The 17,264-nt window shown below is 38.7% G+C and overlaps 1 protein-coding gene across 4 annotated transcripts in view; it reads left to right on the top strand.

Moving 5' to 3' along the window:
- Nucleotides 1–6,608: 6,608 nt before the first annotated feature.
- Nucleotides 6,609–17,264, top strand: part of il17rd (interleukin 17 receptor D) — a 29,396-nt gene continuing 18,740 nt past the window's right edge. For 3 of the 4 annotated variants that reach the window (XM_057361507.1, XM_057361509.1, XM_057361508.1), the window contains exon 1: nt 6,609–6,757. In XM_057361507.1, the coding sequence (XP_057217490.1) occupies nt 6,644–6,757 (114 nt within the window). In that variant the 5' untranslated portion in view covers nt 6,609–6,643. The remainder of the gene's footprint in view (nt 6,758–17,264) is intronic. The other variant, XM_057361510.1, reaches the window with a different exon arrangement.

Genomic DNA, 17,264 nt, shown 5'->3' with positions numbered 1-17,264 from the left:
GTATCATCATCATCATCACATCTATCAGGTATCATCATCATCATCATCACATCTATCAGGTATCATCATCATCATCAGATCTATCAGGTATCATCATCATCATCAAATCTGTCAGGTATCATCATCATCACATCTATCAGGTATCATAATCATCATCACATCTTTCAGGTATCATCATCATCATCATCATCAAATCTGTCAGGTGTCATAATCATCATCACATCTTTCAGGTATCATCATCATCACATCTGTCAGGTATCATCATCATCGTCATCATAATCACATCTATCAAGTATCATCATCATCACATCAGGTGTGATGATGATGATACCTGATAGATGTGATGATGATGATGATGATGATACCTAATAGATCTGATGATGATGTTACCTGGAATCAGGATGCAGATGTTGTTCAGATGAAGATGATGATGTTTATGGACGTCACAACTTTAATGCTGTAAATAAATGAAAACTTCAGATAAAGAGTCATTCTGTCAGACGAGGAGCTGCAATAAAACACACAATAAACAACATAGACAGACAGGCAGACAGACAGATAGATGATGTTACCTGCAATCATATTGTTGCTCAGATGTTGTTCAGCAGATGATGATGTTGTTTATGGACTGTTGTTGGGTCTTTTATAGTCTGAGTGATTCTGTCACTTAATGATGTCAAACCTCAAATGTGCATTAAACATCATCATCATCATGTGTGTTTTTACTCCACACGCACACACGCACACACACACTGAGTGCTTTACACTATAAACCTCTATCTCCTCTATTAACAGTGTGAAAACTCAAACAATGCTTTCTGTGGTTGTTCATTTCCTTTTATTTATCGTCAGTGTTTCTTCATTATTGTTATTATTATTTTCATCTATTAGCTTTAACCACAGGATCTGTTTGTCTAAGTATTTTCCATCAGCTTTTCTGTTTCTAACTAGAAATAAAGCCACACATGATGAAGACCTCAGATGAGCCGACACCTCTAGCACAGCTCTGGATCATCATACAAAACTCTTTTATCATCATCATCACTTTAAAATGCATATTCAACTGTAAACACTGTATTTTATGTATGATTGTTCATTTGTATAGTAAAGAATATTTGTGCATTTTGTTTGTGAAAATAAGTATATGTATGAGCAGTTTAGTGTTCTTGTTGTTTTTCTTGTTTTTGCTGTTTTTCTTGTTGATTCCGTCTATAACCTGAAGTAAATAAGTAAATAAGTGCAATTCTGATATCTCATCTGATGATAATCCAGGATTGTTTGGTAACATTGAAACGTTCTGTTAAGCTTTGAAGTGAAAGTCTAAACATCTCAAGTTTTGAAATTACGCATTGTGAATATAAGTGTGAATGGAATTATGGTCTGTCTCTGTCTACAGAACTCTGAGTGCACTTTTGATATTTTGTGTAGATCATTTATGGCATGAATAAGAGCATAAATCCAAATACAGGCTGAATGCAAAAGAAATATCCACCCGTTGTGCAGCAAAGAATATACAACTCTATTACTGTAAACTTGACCACAAACAAAACCTTCAAAAACAAGAAAACAAATATAAAGACAGAGATGAATCATTGATGAAATGAATGGATGAAAGTGAGGATGTTATAACACTCAAAATCATCTGATGATAAATGAAAGGAAATGAACAACCACAGAAAGCATTGTTTGAGTTTTCACACTGGTAATAGAGGAGATGCTTTATAGTTTAAAGCACTCAGTGATGATGATGTGTGTGTGCATGTGTGCATGCGTGCGTGTGTGCTCGTGTGTGTGTGTGTGGGAAGGGTAAACCCTATGGTATGGGGACAAAATGTCCCCACAAAGATGGCAATATCCAAAATCCTTGTCCTTGTGGGGACATTTTTTGGTCCCCATGAGGAAACAAGCTTATAAATCATACAGAATGAACTTTTGTGAAAATCTAAAAGAGCAGACAGTTGTGTGTGATTGTTAGGGTTAGGGGTAGGGAATATGATATACAGTTTGTACAGTATAAAAACCATTGCGTCTATGGAATGTCCCCATGAAACATGGAAACCCAACATGTGTGTGGAGTGAAAACACAGATACCGGGTTGATGATGATGTTTAATGCACTTTTGAGGTTTAACATCGAGTGACAGAATCACTCAGACAATAAAAGACCCACCAACAGCCCATAAACAAACAATCTGATTCCAGCTAACATCACTTGTTGTGCAGCAGAGAATAAAACTCCATTAAACTTTACCACAAACAAAACCATCAAGAACAAGAAAACCAAGACAAAGATGAAGACAAAGATGAATCATTGATGCTGTGGTTAAAAACTAAACCGATGGATGAAAGTGATGATGTTATCAAATACACACCCACAATCAAAATCATCACTTGATGATAAATGAAAGGAAATGAACAACCACAAAAATCATTGTTATAAAAAAACAGGCAGACTTCGCTGTGGCGTTTAAAGAACAGGTTGGATTGCAACACTTTGTCATGTATTTGAGTGCAAACATGGCAGCTTCCGAGTGAAAGGATAGTTTTTCAAAGTTTATACAAACTATGACCTTTACTCTGTTAAAGACAAATAAGTCATCATAGTTCTGTTTGTGAAACATGTTTCTTCACAGAGTCAAACTCACCACAGGTTTGTTATTATTTCAGTGCCGACTCTCAACACTTTCACATCACCACAGAACACAACATCAACTAATCAGATTTATTGAGCAATTATAAGGACAAACAGAGATTTGCAGAATCAGTGTTTATCTGGAATATTTTACTTATTAGGTTTTAAATCGTGCTCTTAACTCTGAATGTGTTGCGTTTTCTCATCAAATCTCATCTGATTAAATTTCTGTGAGTCATTTGATTCTTTCAGCTCTTGTACAGATTAAGCAGGTGAACACTATCGGGCGGTTTCCCGGACAGAGATTAGACTAGTCCTAGACTAAAATAAATGTAAGAGCTGTCCAAACTGAAAACAGCTTGTACTGACATATCTTAAAATACATCAGTGCCTTTGTGCGGTCTCAAAATGCACACAAGTAATGTTGTTTTGTAAGGCATGTTTGTTAAAACTACTTAAGTTTCCAAATTAAACTAAAGCCTAGTCTTGGTTTAAAATAATCCCAGTCCGGGAAACCGCCCCATTATGATAAAAGATGTATATACACATTTACAATCAAACACAATACTCATTTATTTATGTCATCTGTTATGTATCTACCTGCTTGATCTCTGATTCTTTTTTATTTTTTTGTGTATAGTGTATATAACTCTCTTTCTACGAGTCAATAAACACACTTATTGTAAGAAACCTCATCGTGTTTCATCACTGCCGCTTCAGTTAAAAAAACACTTAATTTATTTTTACTTGGATACTCCCATACTCATGGACACTTTAGTCCCCTTTTGAACACGTATGTTTAATTTATGTTCAAATAATTGTCTCCCAATGAGCCCACAATGCTATTTAGATAAAGTCACTCACTGAATGCAGAAGAAAATAGGGTTTACCAAGTAACTGTTCGTTTCTAAAAGGAATGCTTATTCAATATCAGAAAATTAGTCAGAACACATGTTATTTCAGGTATTATTCTTTCAACATTTTGATTCTGTCTACATTTTATTTCGCAAATAAAAAAAAATGTCCCTATATATCCACATTACGATTATAATTGGACAAATTACATCACACATTGTTAAATCAAAGTCCAATCCTAATTTTGATACTAGGAATATTGACAGGTCTGACCAAAATTCTTTGCAGACATTTGAAGAAAAATATGATCATGTTCTGCATTTTTTTATTTATTTGTTTTTGTTTGTTTTTATTGCAGAATATACAATAATGTACAAAAAACAAAACTTTCAGGAAAACAATAAGGACATTCAATGACAATTATGTAAACAAGAAACTACATGAAGTCATTGAAGGGATTAAACACAATGATAGACATTTAAAGAGTAGAAGAAATTACAATGTAATTTAAGGGGGAAATTACATGAGAGAAAAATAAAAAAAACTATATTGAGTCACAAGACTGGATTTTCTCATACATCTTGAAAAACCTAATACATTTTTTAATTTCTAGATAAATAAAAAGACTTGAGCAGTGAGTCTACTTCAATCAAAAATAGTGACAGAATAGGGCTTGAGCCCAAATATTTATTTTTTGTATAAAAAATTGCCAAACAAAATGAAAAATTCAAAATGTAAATATCTTTCAAATTAAAACATTATGCAAAAATGGGGGCCTTGTTTAAATGGACACAGAAATCAAACCAATACTTCTGAACCAGTTTACAACAAAAAAATAAGTGTTTTAATGTCTCCTTATACCACTAAAAAGTTTTTTTGGTAACAACCAGGCTCTAGCAATCTGTTCTATTAAAGCGGCCCAATAAGACCTTCCTCGAGGCAAAATTCGGTCTCTTTTCTGAAAAATCTGGCGAATGTGTTTATTATTACATTGCTTGTCTTTACCTGTCCTGTGTCGCTCAGTGACGTCACCACCTGTAAGTTCCTCCACAAAACGGCGTGTGGCGCCCGTGAGCGTGCTTTGATCTAGTCTTGGACAAGCTCCATGTGGATTTGGGACAAATAACTAACCATGTCGCTTTGAGTCAGTGCGTAAAATAGTATTTTTTCAGAATTTTAGTTTGAATGAAAATCCATGGGAACCCCCAAGTTCATTTTCGGGCCTAATGAGGTCCCTTGCTTACAGTGGAGGTGAAAGACAGACAGACAGATAAGTAAACAAAGATAAACAGAATAGAGGAGAGGCAAACAATAAGTCAGTGAGGTGAAGTTTGAATGTTGTTTCAAAGACAAGGCTTAGCTTAAGTCAGGAAAGATAATTATGGCGCTTTTATAAAAATGCCTTAGAAGAATAGGCCTACATTACTGGTGTGCATCTCGAGACAAAACAAAGGCACTGATACATTTTAAGATATTTCTGGGCAAGTTATAGTCAGTTAAGACAGGTCACAGTCTGGGACTAGCCTTAAACCTTAAACCGGGCCACTGAGTATTATGTCAGCCCTGCAATATGAATGTCTCATAAAAGCTGTTTTGGGGCATTGTTGGTGTGGTCATCTTTAAAGCAGCTTCTTTCATGTATGTGTCAATAGTAACAGAAGCTGAGCAGAAAGATGATCTGGGTGTATCTGTGCAGACAGAAGCCTCAAATGCCGCATATTCCTTTAGCCTCCAGATTTGTTGTCTTTGAAGTGAAACGGAATAGTTGGATGCACAGTGTGACTGTGGGCTACAGAGCAGATGAGCTAAACTTTCTGTCTTTGCCTACTTCTAGGTTTGAGACGTTGCCGGCGAAATCTCCAGGACTGCATAAAAACTTGAGATAACCAGATAATGCATTATTTGAAAAGGATTTTTTTTCTTCGTAACCATTACAGATAATATTAGCCCAAAAATCTCAAACCAAGACACATTTCTTGAAACTTTAAACAGTCAAAACTTTTTCCCTCTTGTTTTCACATGCATGGATTTCTTTAACGTATCCAGCACAAAAGTGTTCTGGTGGAGCAGCATTAACCATGTTCTTATTCAGAAAGCAAACGAAAGAAAGAAAATAGGTTTTCCACTAACTAGAAAGATGAAAATTTGCAAGTTCAACAATAACAAAAACTGTGAAATAAATACCTCTGTGCTCTCATGACATTCACCGCTGCTTTAATAATCTACTATTGCACATGATCACACACTTATCTGACATATTTTGGATGTCACAAATTGTTTGGAACATGTCATAACCGGGTGTTTTCACACACTCACTCGTATGGCCTTTGGTAACCCAAAATGACTGTGGAATAAAATAACATTTGGCAGTGTGCAAAAGTGCACACACACACACACGCACATGCACACACACACAATGAGTTGTATACTGTACAAACTGTATATTTTATCCCCTAAACCTAAAGATCATAGAAAACATTTAGCATTTTTAGATTTTCAAAAAATATCGCTCTATACGATTTATAACTTCTGCAGTTTTCTAAATCTCCCATTTCCAATAAGCTAGCAACGCTTAGGTCAAGGGTTCGATCCAGATCCATCAGAGAACTCACATAGGCTACTGATTACGTCAAATGTAGGCTATAGTTTTGGATTGACAAATGCATGAATGTAGGTGCAATTTATGCAAAAATGTTTTTGTGATAATAGCCATTTTAAAGCGTTTTTACAAATGAGAATGTCGGGAAAAGAAGGGTTTTGCTCACTTGCAAAACACAAGCACGCACGCACGCACGCTCTCATTGTCTCTCTCTCTCTCTCTCTCTCTCAAGATTCAAAGAAGCTTTATTGGCACGATAAAACAAATTTTACATTTCCAAAGCACAGGAGAATTAAATATAAACATGCACAAATACAGATTAAGATTAAAATAAAAGTATAAAGTATCTATATATAGGCTACATATCAGTACAAACAAAAAATAGCAAAGTACTCTCTCTCACGCACACACGCACGCACGCACGCACAGGGTTAGTCAGTCAGTCAGAGCTCCACCTCTCTCCCTCGCTCTCAATTTTCAAGGTACTCTCTCTCTCTCTCTCTCTCTCTCATAGACTCTCATTCACTTCTCATACGCGGAGCTTCATGTGCGGGTGTGATGGCCGGATCACTGACGCTTGTTCATTTCTTCACGGTTTTATCCGTGACTGTGATCTTCAGCGCGGCGGTAACCGGAGGAAAGAGAGAAAACGCCGATAAATGCAACTACAAGGTAAAACGCGTGGATTCACATAAACGCGTAAAGCTCCGGATACAATGTGTCAACAACACAGAACATGTTCAGTCATGTTACAGACGCGTTTAAAGTTGTGTTTAAAGTTAAACTCTGTTTCTCTTGTCGAGAGAAGTTTCCGTGTGTGTCGTGCGTTAAATATCACCGCAGTGTTTTCAAGTTTGCAAACTGTGTTGTGTGAAATTGTGTTGTGCTTGAGGGCAGGTGTGCGTGTGTGTGCGTGCGTGCGCGCACACACACGCGTTTGTTAGCTTTTTCAAACTAACAAACAAAAGTTTCCATAAGATAGAGTTTTATAACCTGATGCCAAAGAAGCTTTAAAACGTCTTTAGTTTGTTGCTCTCGTTTTTTTCAGATCTGTGCAACCCAGTCGCGCATACGAAGAACCTTACAAGACCAAAAGGTTACATTCGTGCATTTGACAGATGCTTTTATTTGAAGCGACTTGCAGTGAATTCAATCGATACATGAACACAAAACGTTATGCAAAGAAGAATCTTTATTTGAAAGAAAAGACCTGTGCCGGATTTCTGTTGTGGTTTATACTTTCAGGAGTTTTTGACTCTGGTGTCAGGTTTGGGAAACGGCCTTTCAGAAGGTCAGATGTTTGGATGGGGATCTATTGTTAATGTATTGTTGCTGGAGTTGACCTGCCTGTTTGATGCTTTTGTGATCGGAGTTGACTGGTGGTACATTTGGGGCCACGACGGGAAGATGGAAATTAAAAGAGGCTTTAGAGATTTTCCCATTCAGCACACTTCAAGTCTTTTTATTCCCTTTGAATGAGTTCAATTAAATCTGTTTTGCGAGTCCAAGGTGAAACATGTTCAAACGCATGAAAAGACTCGCCTACGATTATATTGAGGGAAATGTATTATTACTGAAAGGCACATGATCTGTTGTGAAAAGACATTTTAGGCTGTTTTAATGGTTGAATCTGTCTTTTTTTAGTGTGTTTTTATGAATGTTTAAATTCAAGGAGGTAAGCAGGTTTGTTTAAAAACTGGTTTGGGCTCGATCATATGAATTAGTTTGTGGTTATTATAGATGCTGTCATCTGCATCATGTTAAAACTAGCAATGATTGAGAGCACTTTTGTGTTAGAAAAGACTCTTCACACACCTCTGTGTTGTGTTTGTCTTCCTGTTGATGTGTGTCTGATAGTTTGTTGTTGACACGCAGGCTATTGACAGACAGATTGCCCCTCATCTCATTGTCTTTCAGCTGCTTTTGAAGTCATTTCCTACAGGAAGTCAGGAAAGTGTTTGCTCTGTTCAAATCCTCTGGCATTTCCGTTTAGGAAACACAGCTCACCTCCCTCCACTGCCACATCAAACGGCCGTCCCTTCAGAGAGACACTTCAGGTGTAAATGAGTAGCTGTTTGACTTCTTGAAACCGTAGTTGTGTGCTTCCAATCGGCTTGAAATGGAAACAGCTCACGGTTAATGCTAAACTGTTTTCTAAATGCAAGGTCAGTTGCTTGTCAATATTTGCAGAGATCATATTGTCAGTGACATTTTTGGGGTATTTTGGGAACAATTTGGATTCTTAAAGGGATAGTTCACCCCCCCAAAAAATCTGCCATTATGTATCTTCCCAAACCTCAGTGGAACACATAAGAAGATATTTTGATAAGTCGTTGTTGAGTCCAATGTTGTTTGTTTTCCATTTTTCATCAAAATATGTTCTTTTGTGTCCTGCAGAAATAAGCCAAGTCACAGAGCTCAACTCAAGTGTGAGAAAAACAACGGTAGTTATTTAAATGGCTCTTTGCTGGGCTCCAGCTGAGGGGACGGGGGACTCAATCGGAGCTCAGACGGGGGTCCGCTGGACTCGGATTAAAGTGCTTGTTCTGTCCGGAACTCCCAGGCCTCTCGGCTCAATAGCGTTCTGACTTTTCATCGAGCTCTGAGAATTCCTAGTGTCAGAAACGAGCCCTACTTTCCTTTCCTCCTCCTCCATATCTCTGTGAAAGCAATGAAGGACTTCAGCATTGGAAGGATATTACCAGCTGCGTAATCGGTTTAACAAACGTCCCTCTCGGTCTGGTTAAGTTATGGTCTCTGAATGTGCCAAAGCTCACAATCATTTGCATCTCACGACGGTTTCCAGTGAGAACAGAGCTTCGGGAACACCTCGAGGGGATGAGCTGATGGCCGTGCTTTTCATAAATATAACTAACGTTAGAAACTAAATAGAGACATTTAGAATGTCTGTATTAAAGATGCTTTAAAAAATAATATGCTAAGAAATGAAACGTCTGGCATCGGTTATTCAGACCCTGTGAGATGTTGTGCAGAATATCTGAGCTTTACTTACAGGAAAAGAAAACTGTGATTTGAACTGTGTGATTCGTGCATTGTGTAATGTTTTGAGGACTTCTAGTGTGTCCACTGAAAACAACATAAAGATGAGTAAGTTAAGATTTCTGCTGAACTATTCTTTCAGTCATTTGATCTTAAAAGTTATAGCCACTGAAACCTGTGCAAATCAGCCGAGATCTTTTTTACGTTGAGTTATCTAGTAGATGATGCTCATGTAGTATTTGTCTTTAGTTTCTACGCTTTCTTGAAATCTCACACGGAGGCAGCTGAGAAGAATCCCAAAATGAGAGCTTATTTCTGAAAAGTGCCCGCTCCAATTCTAGGTCGAGTAAAACAAAAGCTCGAAGGCATGCGTTTTACAAAAACACACACAAACCCCGATGCACAAGAGAATGTGCGGGCCGACAACTTCCGTTTGTGTTCTACTGTGTGTGTTTCTGTAAAGGACCTTCGCACACTTTGGTTCCTTGCTCTGGACACATCTGGTTGGGGATGAATGATGGGGATGATGGGGGTGTTTCACGGTGCGTAGAGAGAATGGGGGGGGGTTGACTTGTTTCTGTGCCATAGTAAGGGTGCATTGAAAACCATCCAAGCATCAGCGCGGAGGCCGTGTCTTGTGTTGTGCGGTGGGAAAATCACTGGTTGGCTAGTTCTGAATCGGCTGGTGTGGTGAAGCGCTTTGAATTGTGGGACGGAGGTCTTTCAGTAACAGCTCTTCTTTAGAGCGGACGAGTGCTCCTGCCGTTCCTCCTGAATGAAAGGATCGCGCTGGTAAACGTAGGTATGTTAAAAGTGAATTAGACATCGGGACGCTCTGTTTGCCTCGGTTGGCTTGCGATTAGTCAGTGATCTTTTGCACCCTAAGAAGACGCTGGATTGTTTCAACTAATGTGGTTGAGTAAAATATGAAGAGTTTGGTTCCAAAATGAGAACTCCGTTTTCAAAAATCATGTTTTTTATTATGTTAGTTAGTTAGTTGTATTGTTTGAGTCATTATGGTGTAAATCAAAACAAACCAACTGCAGTTTGATTGATAGTAATTGGAATGCACAATAAAAAAAACATGATTTTTGAAAAATGTTGAAAACGGAGTTCTCACATTTTGGAACCAAACCCTTCATATAGAGAATCCCAATGGTTGGTTTCAATTCACTTAGAAAATGCCCTTATTTAACCCAACCATGGATCGAAACAACCCAACGCATGTTGTTTAAACTCAACGGTTGGGTACATCCATATTTTACCCGCACGCCAGAAGAAAGCCATACAGGTTTAGGATGACACAGGGGTCGATTAATGTTCACAAATTTCGAGTGGTATAGCAGAATGTCTATCATCACTGTATATACCGTCATACCTGCTTTCAGCCATGAAAGTAATTAAATGCTTAAAATGAACCATGTCAAAGCCAAACGATTGTATGATGGATAGAAAATGTCTGGTAAACTCGATGCGAAACAAATTTGAACATTTATTTGAGCTTGATTCTTAACCTGGTGCTGTTTCTGTTCATTGAACGACCCTCAGGGCTGAAACTGGAGTGTGTTTGTGTTGTGTAGAAGGCTGGTCGCTCCAGTCCTCCCTCGCTCCCTCTCTCTCCCTCTCTCTCCCTCTCTCTCTCTCTCTCTCTCTCTCTCTCTCTCTCTCTCTCTCTCTCTCTCTCTCTCTCTCTCTCTCTCTCTCTCTCGGCCGACACACATACTGAAGTCATTATAATCAATTAGCTGCTCTTTGCTCTAATCAAGGATCTGGTGCTGAGTAACTTCCTGTCTGTAGGTTTCAGGCAATGATTTAAGATTATACAGCGTCTGTACAGAAGTTNCATACTGAAGTCATTATAATCAATTAGCTGCTCTTTGCTCTAATCAAGGATCTGGTGCTGAGTAACTTCCTGTCTGTAGGTTTCAGGCAATGATTTAAGATTATACAGCGTCTGTACAGAAGTTTGCAGCTGCCTTTTGCTTTGAGCTCTGGGGTGGATGCGTCTTTTATGTCCTCGGTTTGTGAGCGCCTAGATTGAAACCACAACGTCGTGTTATCTCTGATCTTCTTTTAGCTGTAATGAAGTCCAGAGCATCTTCCAGTTGGCAAGTTCATGTTGAAGTGAATCAAGGCAAGTTGGTGGAACTGGTAGATTTAAGTCCATTTTGTCAGATGCTTTCCTGGGGATCGAGCACAAAACCTTTGCGATGCAAATAGGCCTCCATCATATAGCGAGGAATTCCATTGTGAGTGTTGACACATGGCACCATAGCATTAGCATATAGATAGTTATGCTATAGTTTAGATAGTTCACCCCCAAATACACATTCTGTCATTATTTATCACTCTCGTGTCATTTTAAATCTCTTTGTTCAGTGGAACAGAAAAGAAGATATTTTGAGAAATGTTTTGTGTTCACGCAATGGAAGTCAATGGGGTTCAGTGTTGTTTGGTTAACAATGTTCTTCAAAATATCTTCTCTTGTGTTCTGCAGAGGAAAGTCATGTTTGTGTTTACGTAGCTAAAGATAAGAGGTATACCTCACCCAAAAATGAAAATTCTGTCATCATTTACTCACCTTGTCTTTGTTCTGATGAGCACAGAGAAAGATATTTGGAAGAATGCGTATAACCAGACTTATTTTGCCCCCCATTGACTCCCATAGTAGGAAAAAACAACGGTAGTCAAAAGTGCCCCAGAACTGTTTGCTGTCCTACATTCTTCAGAATGTCTTCTTTTGTGTTCAACTGAAGTATTTTTTCCTACAGTGGGAGTCAATGGGGGGCAAGATCTGTCTGGTTATAAGCATTCTTCCAAATATCTTTCTCTGTGTTCATCAGAACAGAGAAGTGTATACAGATTTGTAACCACTCGAAGGCGAGTAAATGATGACAGAATTTTCATTTTTGGGCGAAGTATCCCTTTAAACATGATATCTGGTGATACCAGGCTGGAAGCTTCAGTGTGTGTGTTCCTCTCCTGTGTGTCGTCCATCGCGTCTGGCACGGTCCCGGTGTTTTCCATTAGAGCAGAGAGATGATCTCCCTTCGCCTTTTTGCTCTTCACGGTCACAGGTTTTTGGAAGCCCCTGGGCAGCACCTCGTTCTTCAAATGTGAAACACAAAACTCCAAATCTCACAAGCCCTCCGTTCTCCCCGTGAGGACGTTCATTGTTTGTCGGCGGTTCACTCCTGACAGGCGTTGCCGTGATGTGTTTGTGTCATACCTCTGTTTTCTTCTCACAGTGCACACAATGTCTATTCTATCACATGGTTGTATTAATCCAGGTCTATAGAAGTGAAAAATAAAGGGCTGTGTTGAGTATCGTCTCTTGTGTTGTGAAGTTTCAGCGAGCGTGACTGGGCTTGTCTCTGGAAGTATTTTCCTGCTGTGTTTACATCCATTTTTTAAGTAACGTGAGTTTTCAACAATAGCCAAAACAAGATACGATCACACTGTTGAAAGCATCCGAGCAACAAAAGATCTTTACAGGTCTGATGAAAGCTTAACGGATGTAAGTCAGTGTTTTTGTGTTTGTTATGCGGTCAGGTGTGACCTGTATTTCATGTAGACTATAACAGCTTGTCTAACACCCACCTCCCAAAACACGCCTAAAAAGTGTAATACTTACTATAGTAAACTGTAGTAATTGTAGTATACTTTATTGTATAACATTAATTGCTAGATGTTGTTAATGTATACTATTGTACTATTTAGTGTTAACTAAAATGAACTGTAGTAAATACTGTATGCTTTAAAGATACTTTAATATTTACCATGGTAAGGTTGAAAAACACTATACTATCTAGGAATTTTACTGCAGTTTACTATTGTCACTACTTGTACAGTATTTCACGTGGACCGTAACAACTTGCTTAACAACCACCTCGCGCATCAAACATATAATAGTGTTTACTATAATAAAAAAATACAGTTTACTGTGGTGTATAATAGAGATTGCTACACTTTGTTAATGTAGTATACTGTGGTATTAACTTCAGTCAACTGTAGTAAATACATTAATATACTTTAAAGGGACAGTTCACCCAAAAATGAAAATTCTGTCCTCATTTACTCACCCTCAGGTTGTTCCAAACCTGTATGCATTTAAGTTGTTCTGATGATCACTAAGAAAGATATTTGGAAGAATGTTACAAATTTTCAGTTCTGGGACGTCATCCACTACCATAGTAGAAAAGAAAATATATTTTTTTGTGTTAAACACAAAATTAGATATTTTAAAGAATTTAGGAAAACGAACAGTTCTGGGCCTTTGACTACCATTTATTTTTCATGTTATGGTAGTGAATGATGTCGCGGGACTGAAAATTGCTGACATTCTTCAAATATCTTTCTTTGTGTTCGTCATTGTCATTTATACAGGTATGCAATTACATGCGGGTGAGGAAATGATGACAGAATTTTCATTTTTTGGTGAACATTCCCTTTAATGTTTACCATGGTAAGGTTCAAAAACACTTCAGCATCTAGGAATTTTTCTACGGTTTACCATAGTAAATACTGAAGTGTAGTACAGTATTGTGTTCTGTTTGAGAAAAGATTGTAATATACTTAGTACCATAGTTTACTGTAGTAAATTGTTGCTACACTTCATGTAGGCCATACTGTAGTATTAACTAGGGAATTAATAAACTGTCGTAAATACTACTGTACTATACCATAGTTGAGTTTACTATAGTAAATACTGAGTATTTTTTGATGTGGCCTCTAACAGCTTTCCACCCAGAATACCTCAGCAACCATATCATAAATACACATGGATTCATGTTTTGTTTGTGAAATCAAATCAGTTTTCTGTGTTTAGTTTTGATGATGATGAATACAGCAGCTGTTTAGTTCGTCAGAGATCTTGGATGGTGTTGGAGACACGTGTTGTGTGACTGTGAAGGTCAACTGTGCAGAAGATCAGAAATCAATTTACGACGGTTCAGAGGTCAGTTCATCCCAGCACGTGTTCCCGTCCTACTGATCTCGGATCATTCTTGTGACTTCTCCGTGAGACTTCTGTCGGGGATGTCTGGTTTTGGATCAGTGCAGAGATGCACGCTTCACCCAGAAGGGGCTGGAAAACCCATCGGGCGCTGTCTGTTACACACACGAGGGTGAAGCGCATGTGTTCGTCACACTCCAGACACACTAGAGAGCGTTGCGGTTGATTCCCGGCCGGCAGGGGCTCATTGGTTTACATGTTGTGTATGCGGAGGAACGTGTGTTTGAGATCAAGAGTGCACCTCAGCTGTGCGTGAACGGGCTGCGTTTACCAAAATGAGGTGGTTAACATCATCATTGGAGCATATGGGAGCGTTTTAGCCACAGAAGGGTCTTGGGAAGACAGGAAAGGCATGATGGGAAACGGACTTTACCTGTGGTCCCCCTCCAGCGTTTGACCGAATGCCACGGAGACCTTCATTAGACGTTTCCCCTCTGACCCGCTCATCCGGCCTCTCTCTGTGTGTTTAAGAAGCAAGTCGGGAGCTCGGCCGGCACCAAATCATATTTTCTGCACAATTATTAAGGTGTCTTATATCCTAAAAACCCAGAGGACAATGTTATTGCTTAGATCTTGCTTTCTCACAGCTCAGGAGATTTGATGAGATTATCGGTTGTTTCATTTAAGTATCAACTTGTTTCTCATAAATTGATTAGAAGAAACGAAGCGAAAAACAGACGAGTGTAATTGTTGAAACACATGAAGAGTGCGGAGGTGTAAAATGAATGTAGATTGTAGAGGTCGAATAATCTGGATTCGAGTCAATTTGATTTAATAATGACTTTAGATGGCAGACGTGAGAAATCTGAGCTCAGTTTGACACTTTGTTGACATCTCTTCTCAAACTCTCGTGACACATTTGTGAGACTCTTTTACTCAGGAGAAATATCTGAGACACACATGAGAAGCAAAAGTTTCCATTTAATCTCATTGATGTCCATTGCAAATAATGCAGATATTAAAGAGATCTAATCTGTCATTTTAGTTGCACTTGTGACTTTATTTTAAGGTCCAATTCTTGCTATCAAGTGTTAGGTTTATGTTAGGATTATGTGCTAATAAACAGCCAATATGCCAATAATAGGCATGCTAATAAACAGCTAGTTAATAGTGAGAATTGGTCCCTATATTGAAGTGTTACCGTGATTTCTCTAGGAGTATATTTAGTAGGGATGTAATGCAGTTTAATGAGCACAACTGAGGTGTGCAGAAACCCAGCATTCCTTCACACGTCACTATTGATTGTTGGTTTTCTTGAGTTCTTTGTCATGTCTGCGTGAGCGTCTGTTCATGGGGATGTTTGTAGTTGTTGGTGAGTTCCAGACGTGCTCGGCGTGCACCGTCATTACACAGATGAGAGAAGCTGATACCTGCTCATTAATGTCACGTGATCACCTGAAGCCACAAAGGGAAACGCAGACACACAAATCACATTTCTGAGCTTCACACGAATGCACGAAATCATAGGAATGAGCGCTAGTATGCCTGAGCAATAATAATAACGTGTTTAAATAAGCCTGTTTGTCTGTTTCGAGGTGGTTCTATTGGAACTCAAGTAAAGTTCTTATTTTTTCATGAAATATTGCAGCATTTATAGTAAAAAGTTTATCAACGTGGGTCATTTTCTTTCTAAAATTTGTGTGCCCTCATAATCTTCAGTTAAAATCTGAAAATTCACTTACGTCCTGAAATGACCATCCATCTTAGATGACGTAAACTAGACGGCTTGGGCGGAGCATCCGTTAACTCCTCCCATTCAACTGTCAGTCTGCTGCCAGCTTCATTTCAAAATGCAACGGCTGTTTTTACACATCCAATCAAATCGCAGGGAAAAACGCAAGCCACGCCCACTAATTGTCTCCTTTGAAATTCCTTTTCACTCGGAAATGTGTCAGAATACGGAAGTAAAAACGATCGCAACTTCCGGTTCACGGGGACTTTAAAGTCACGCTGTGTAAAATAAAAGCATTTGCCTGCTCTCATAGTCGGAAGTTTAACTCTTCATTACTCACCTGTTGTAATTGTTATCATGATGTATATCAACATATCATCTGATATCTAGAACGGTGCACAAATGTGATGATGAAGAACAGGACCAAGAGCCCAACAGCAAACACGAGCAAATGTGAAGGTCCTAGAAAATGTCTGTTTTTCAGTACGAGATTGGAGACACGTGGGGTTAATAAGAAACGTGTGCTCAGCGGGGTTGTGGTCGTGTTTGGTCATATCAAATGCTTAAATGTGCTCGTTTCTGTTCCTTTTGGATGTTGGAGGAGAGATTGAACTGATTCCAGAGGTTTTGTCTGTAGAGGAGAGCTGAATTTGTCAAGTGTGACTTGATCTGTGCTGCCTTAAAGGTACAGTTCACCCAGAAAAGAAATCTTTATTCCTCCTCGTTCGTGTGGTTGTAAACTTGTATGTGACTCTTTCTTCAGTGGATCACGAAAGAAGATATTTATTGTTTTGTGTTCATACAATGGACGTCAATGGGGTTCAGTGTTGTTTGGTTATCAACATTCTTCTCGTTGTCTTCTTTTGTGTTCTGCAGAAGAAAGAAACGCATGCAGGTTTGACCTGACATGAGGACGAATAAACAATGAAAGAATTCTCATTTTTGGCTGAACTATACCTTTAAATAGTGCTAAATATACCCGAAATAATCTGATCCGCAAATCTGATATAATATGATAAATGCAAGACGTCGGCAGGATTTGATTTCATTGATTTCATACATTTGTAACTCGATGAACGATGACGTGTTTGTAATGTCTCACCCACATCATTGTGAACGAATCCAGCGCTGAACTTTTTCAATCGCTGCTGCTTTTATTTTCTCAGCAATTTGTTGGAGAAACAGCGAGAAGGTTTTGTTTGTTTTCACAGCGCTGGAGAACAAGCCCCTCGAGAGCAGAACGTGCTCACATCAGCCAGATCTAAAGTGCAATAAGACAAACACACCGCTGCCTCAATCCAATCCCGCTTCACTTTACCGCACGTGACGGCCAGTGGTGGAAAGGAACTAATTACAAATACTTTCCTTACAGTACTTGAGTAAAATATTTCTTCAGTAACAATACTTTTACTTAAGTTAAGTACAATTCTTCAGTGCTCTTTCCACCACTGGTGACGGCTCTTCTGCGCTGGACGGATCTCACGAGAGGGATG

The sequence above is a fragment of the Triplophysa rosa genome, linkage group LG20, assembly GCF_024868665.1.
Source record: "Triplophysa rosa linkage group LG20, Trosa_1v2, whole genome shotgun sequence".
NCBI classification, from domain to species: Eukaryota; Metazoa; Chordata; class Actinopteri; order Cypriniformes; family Nemacheilidae; genus Triplophysa; species Triplophysa rosa.
The sequence above is the reverse complement of the archived record's forward strand: the minus strand, read 5'-3'. Positions and strand labels throughout refer to the sequence as shown.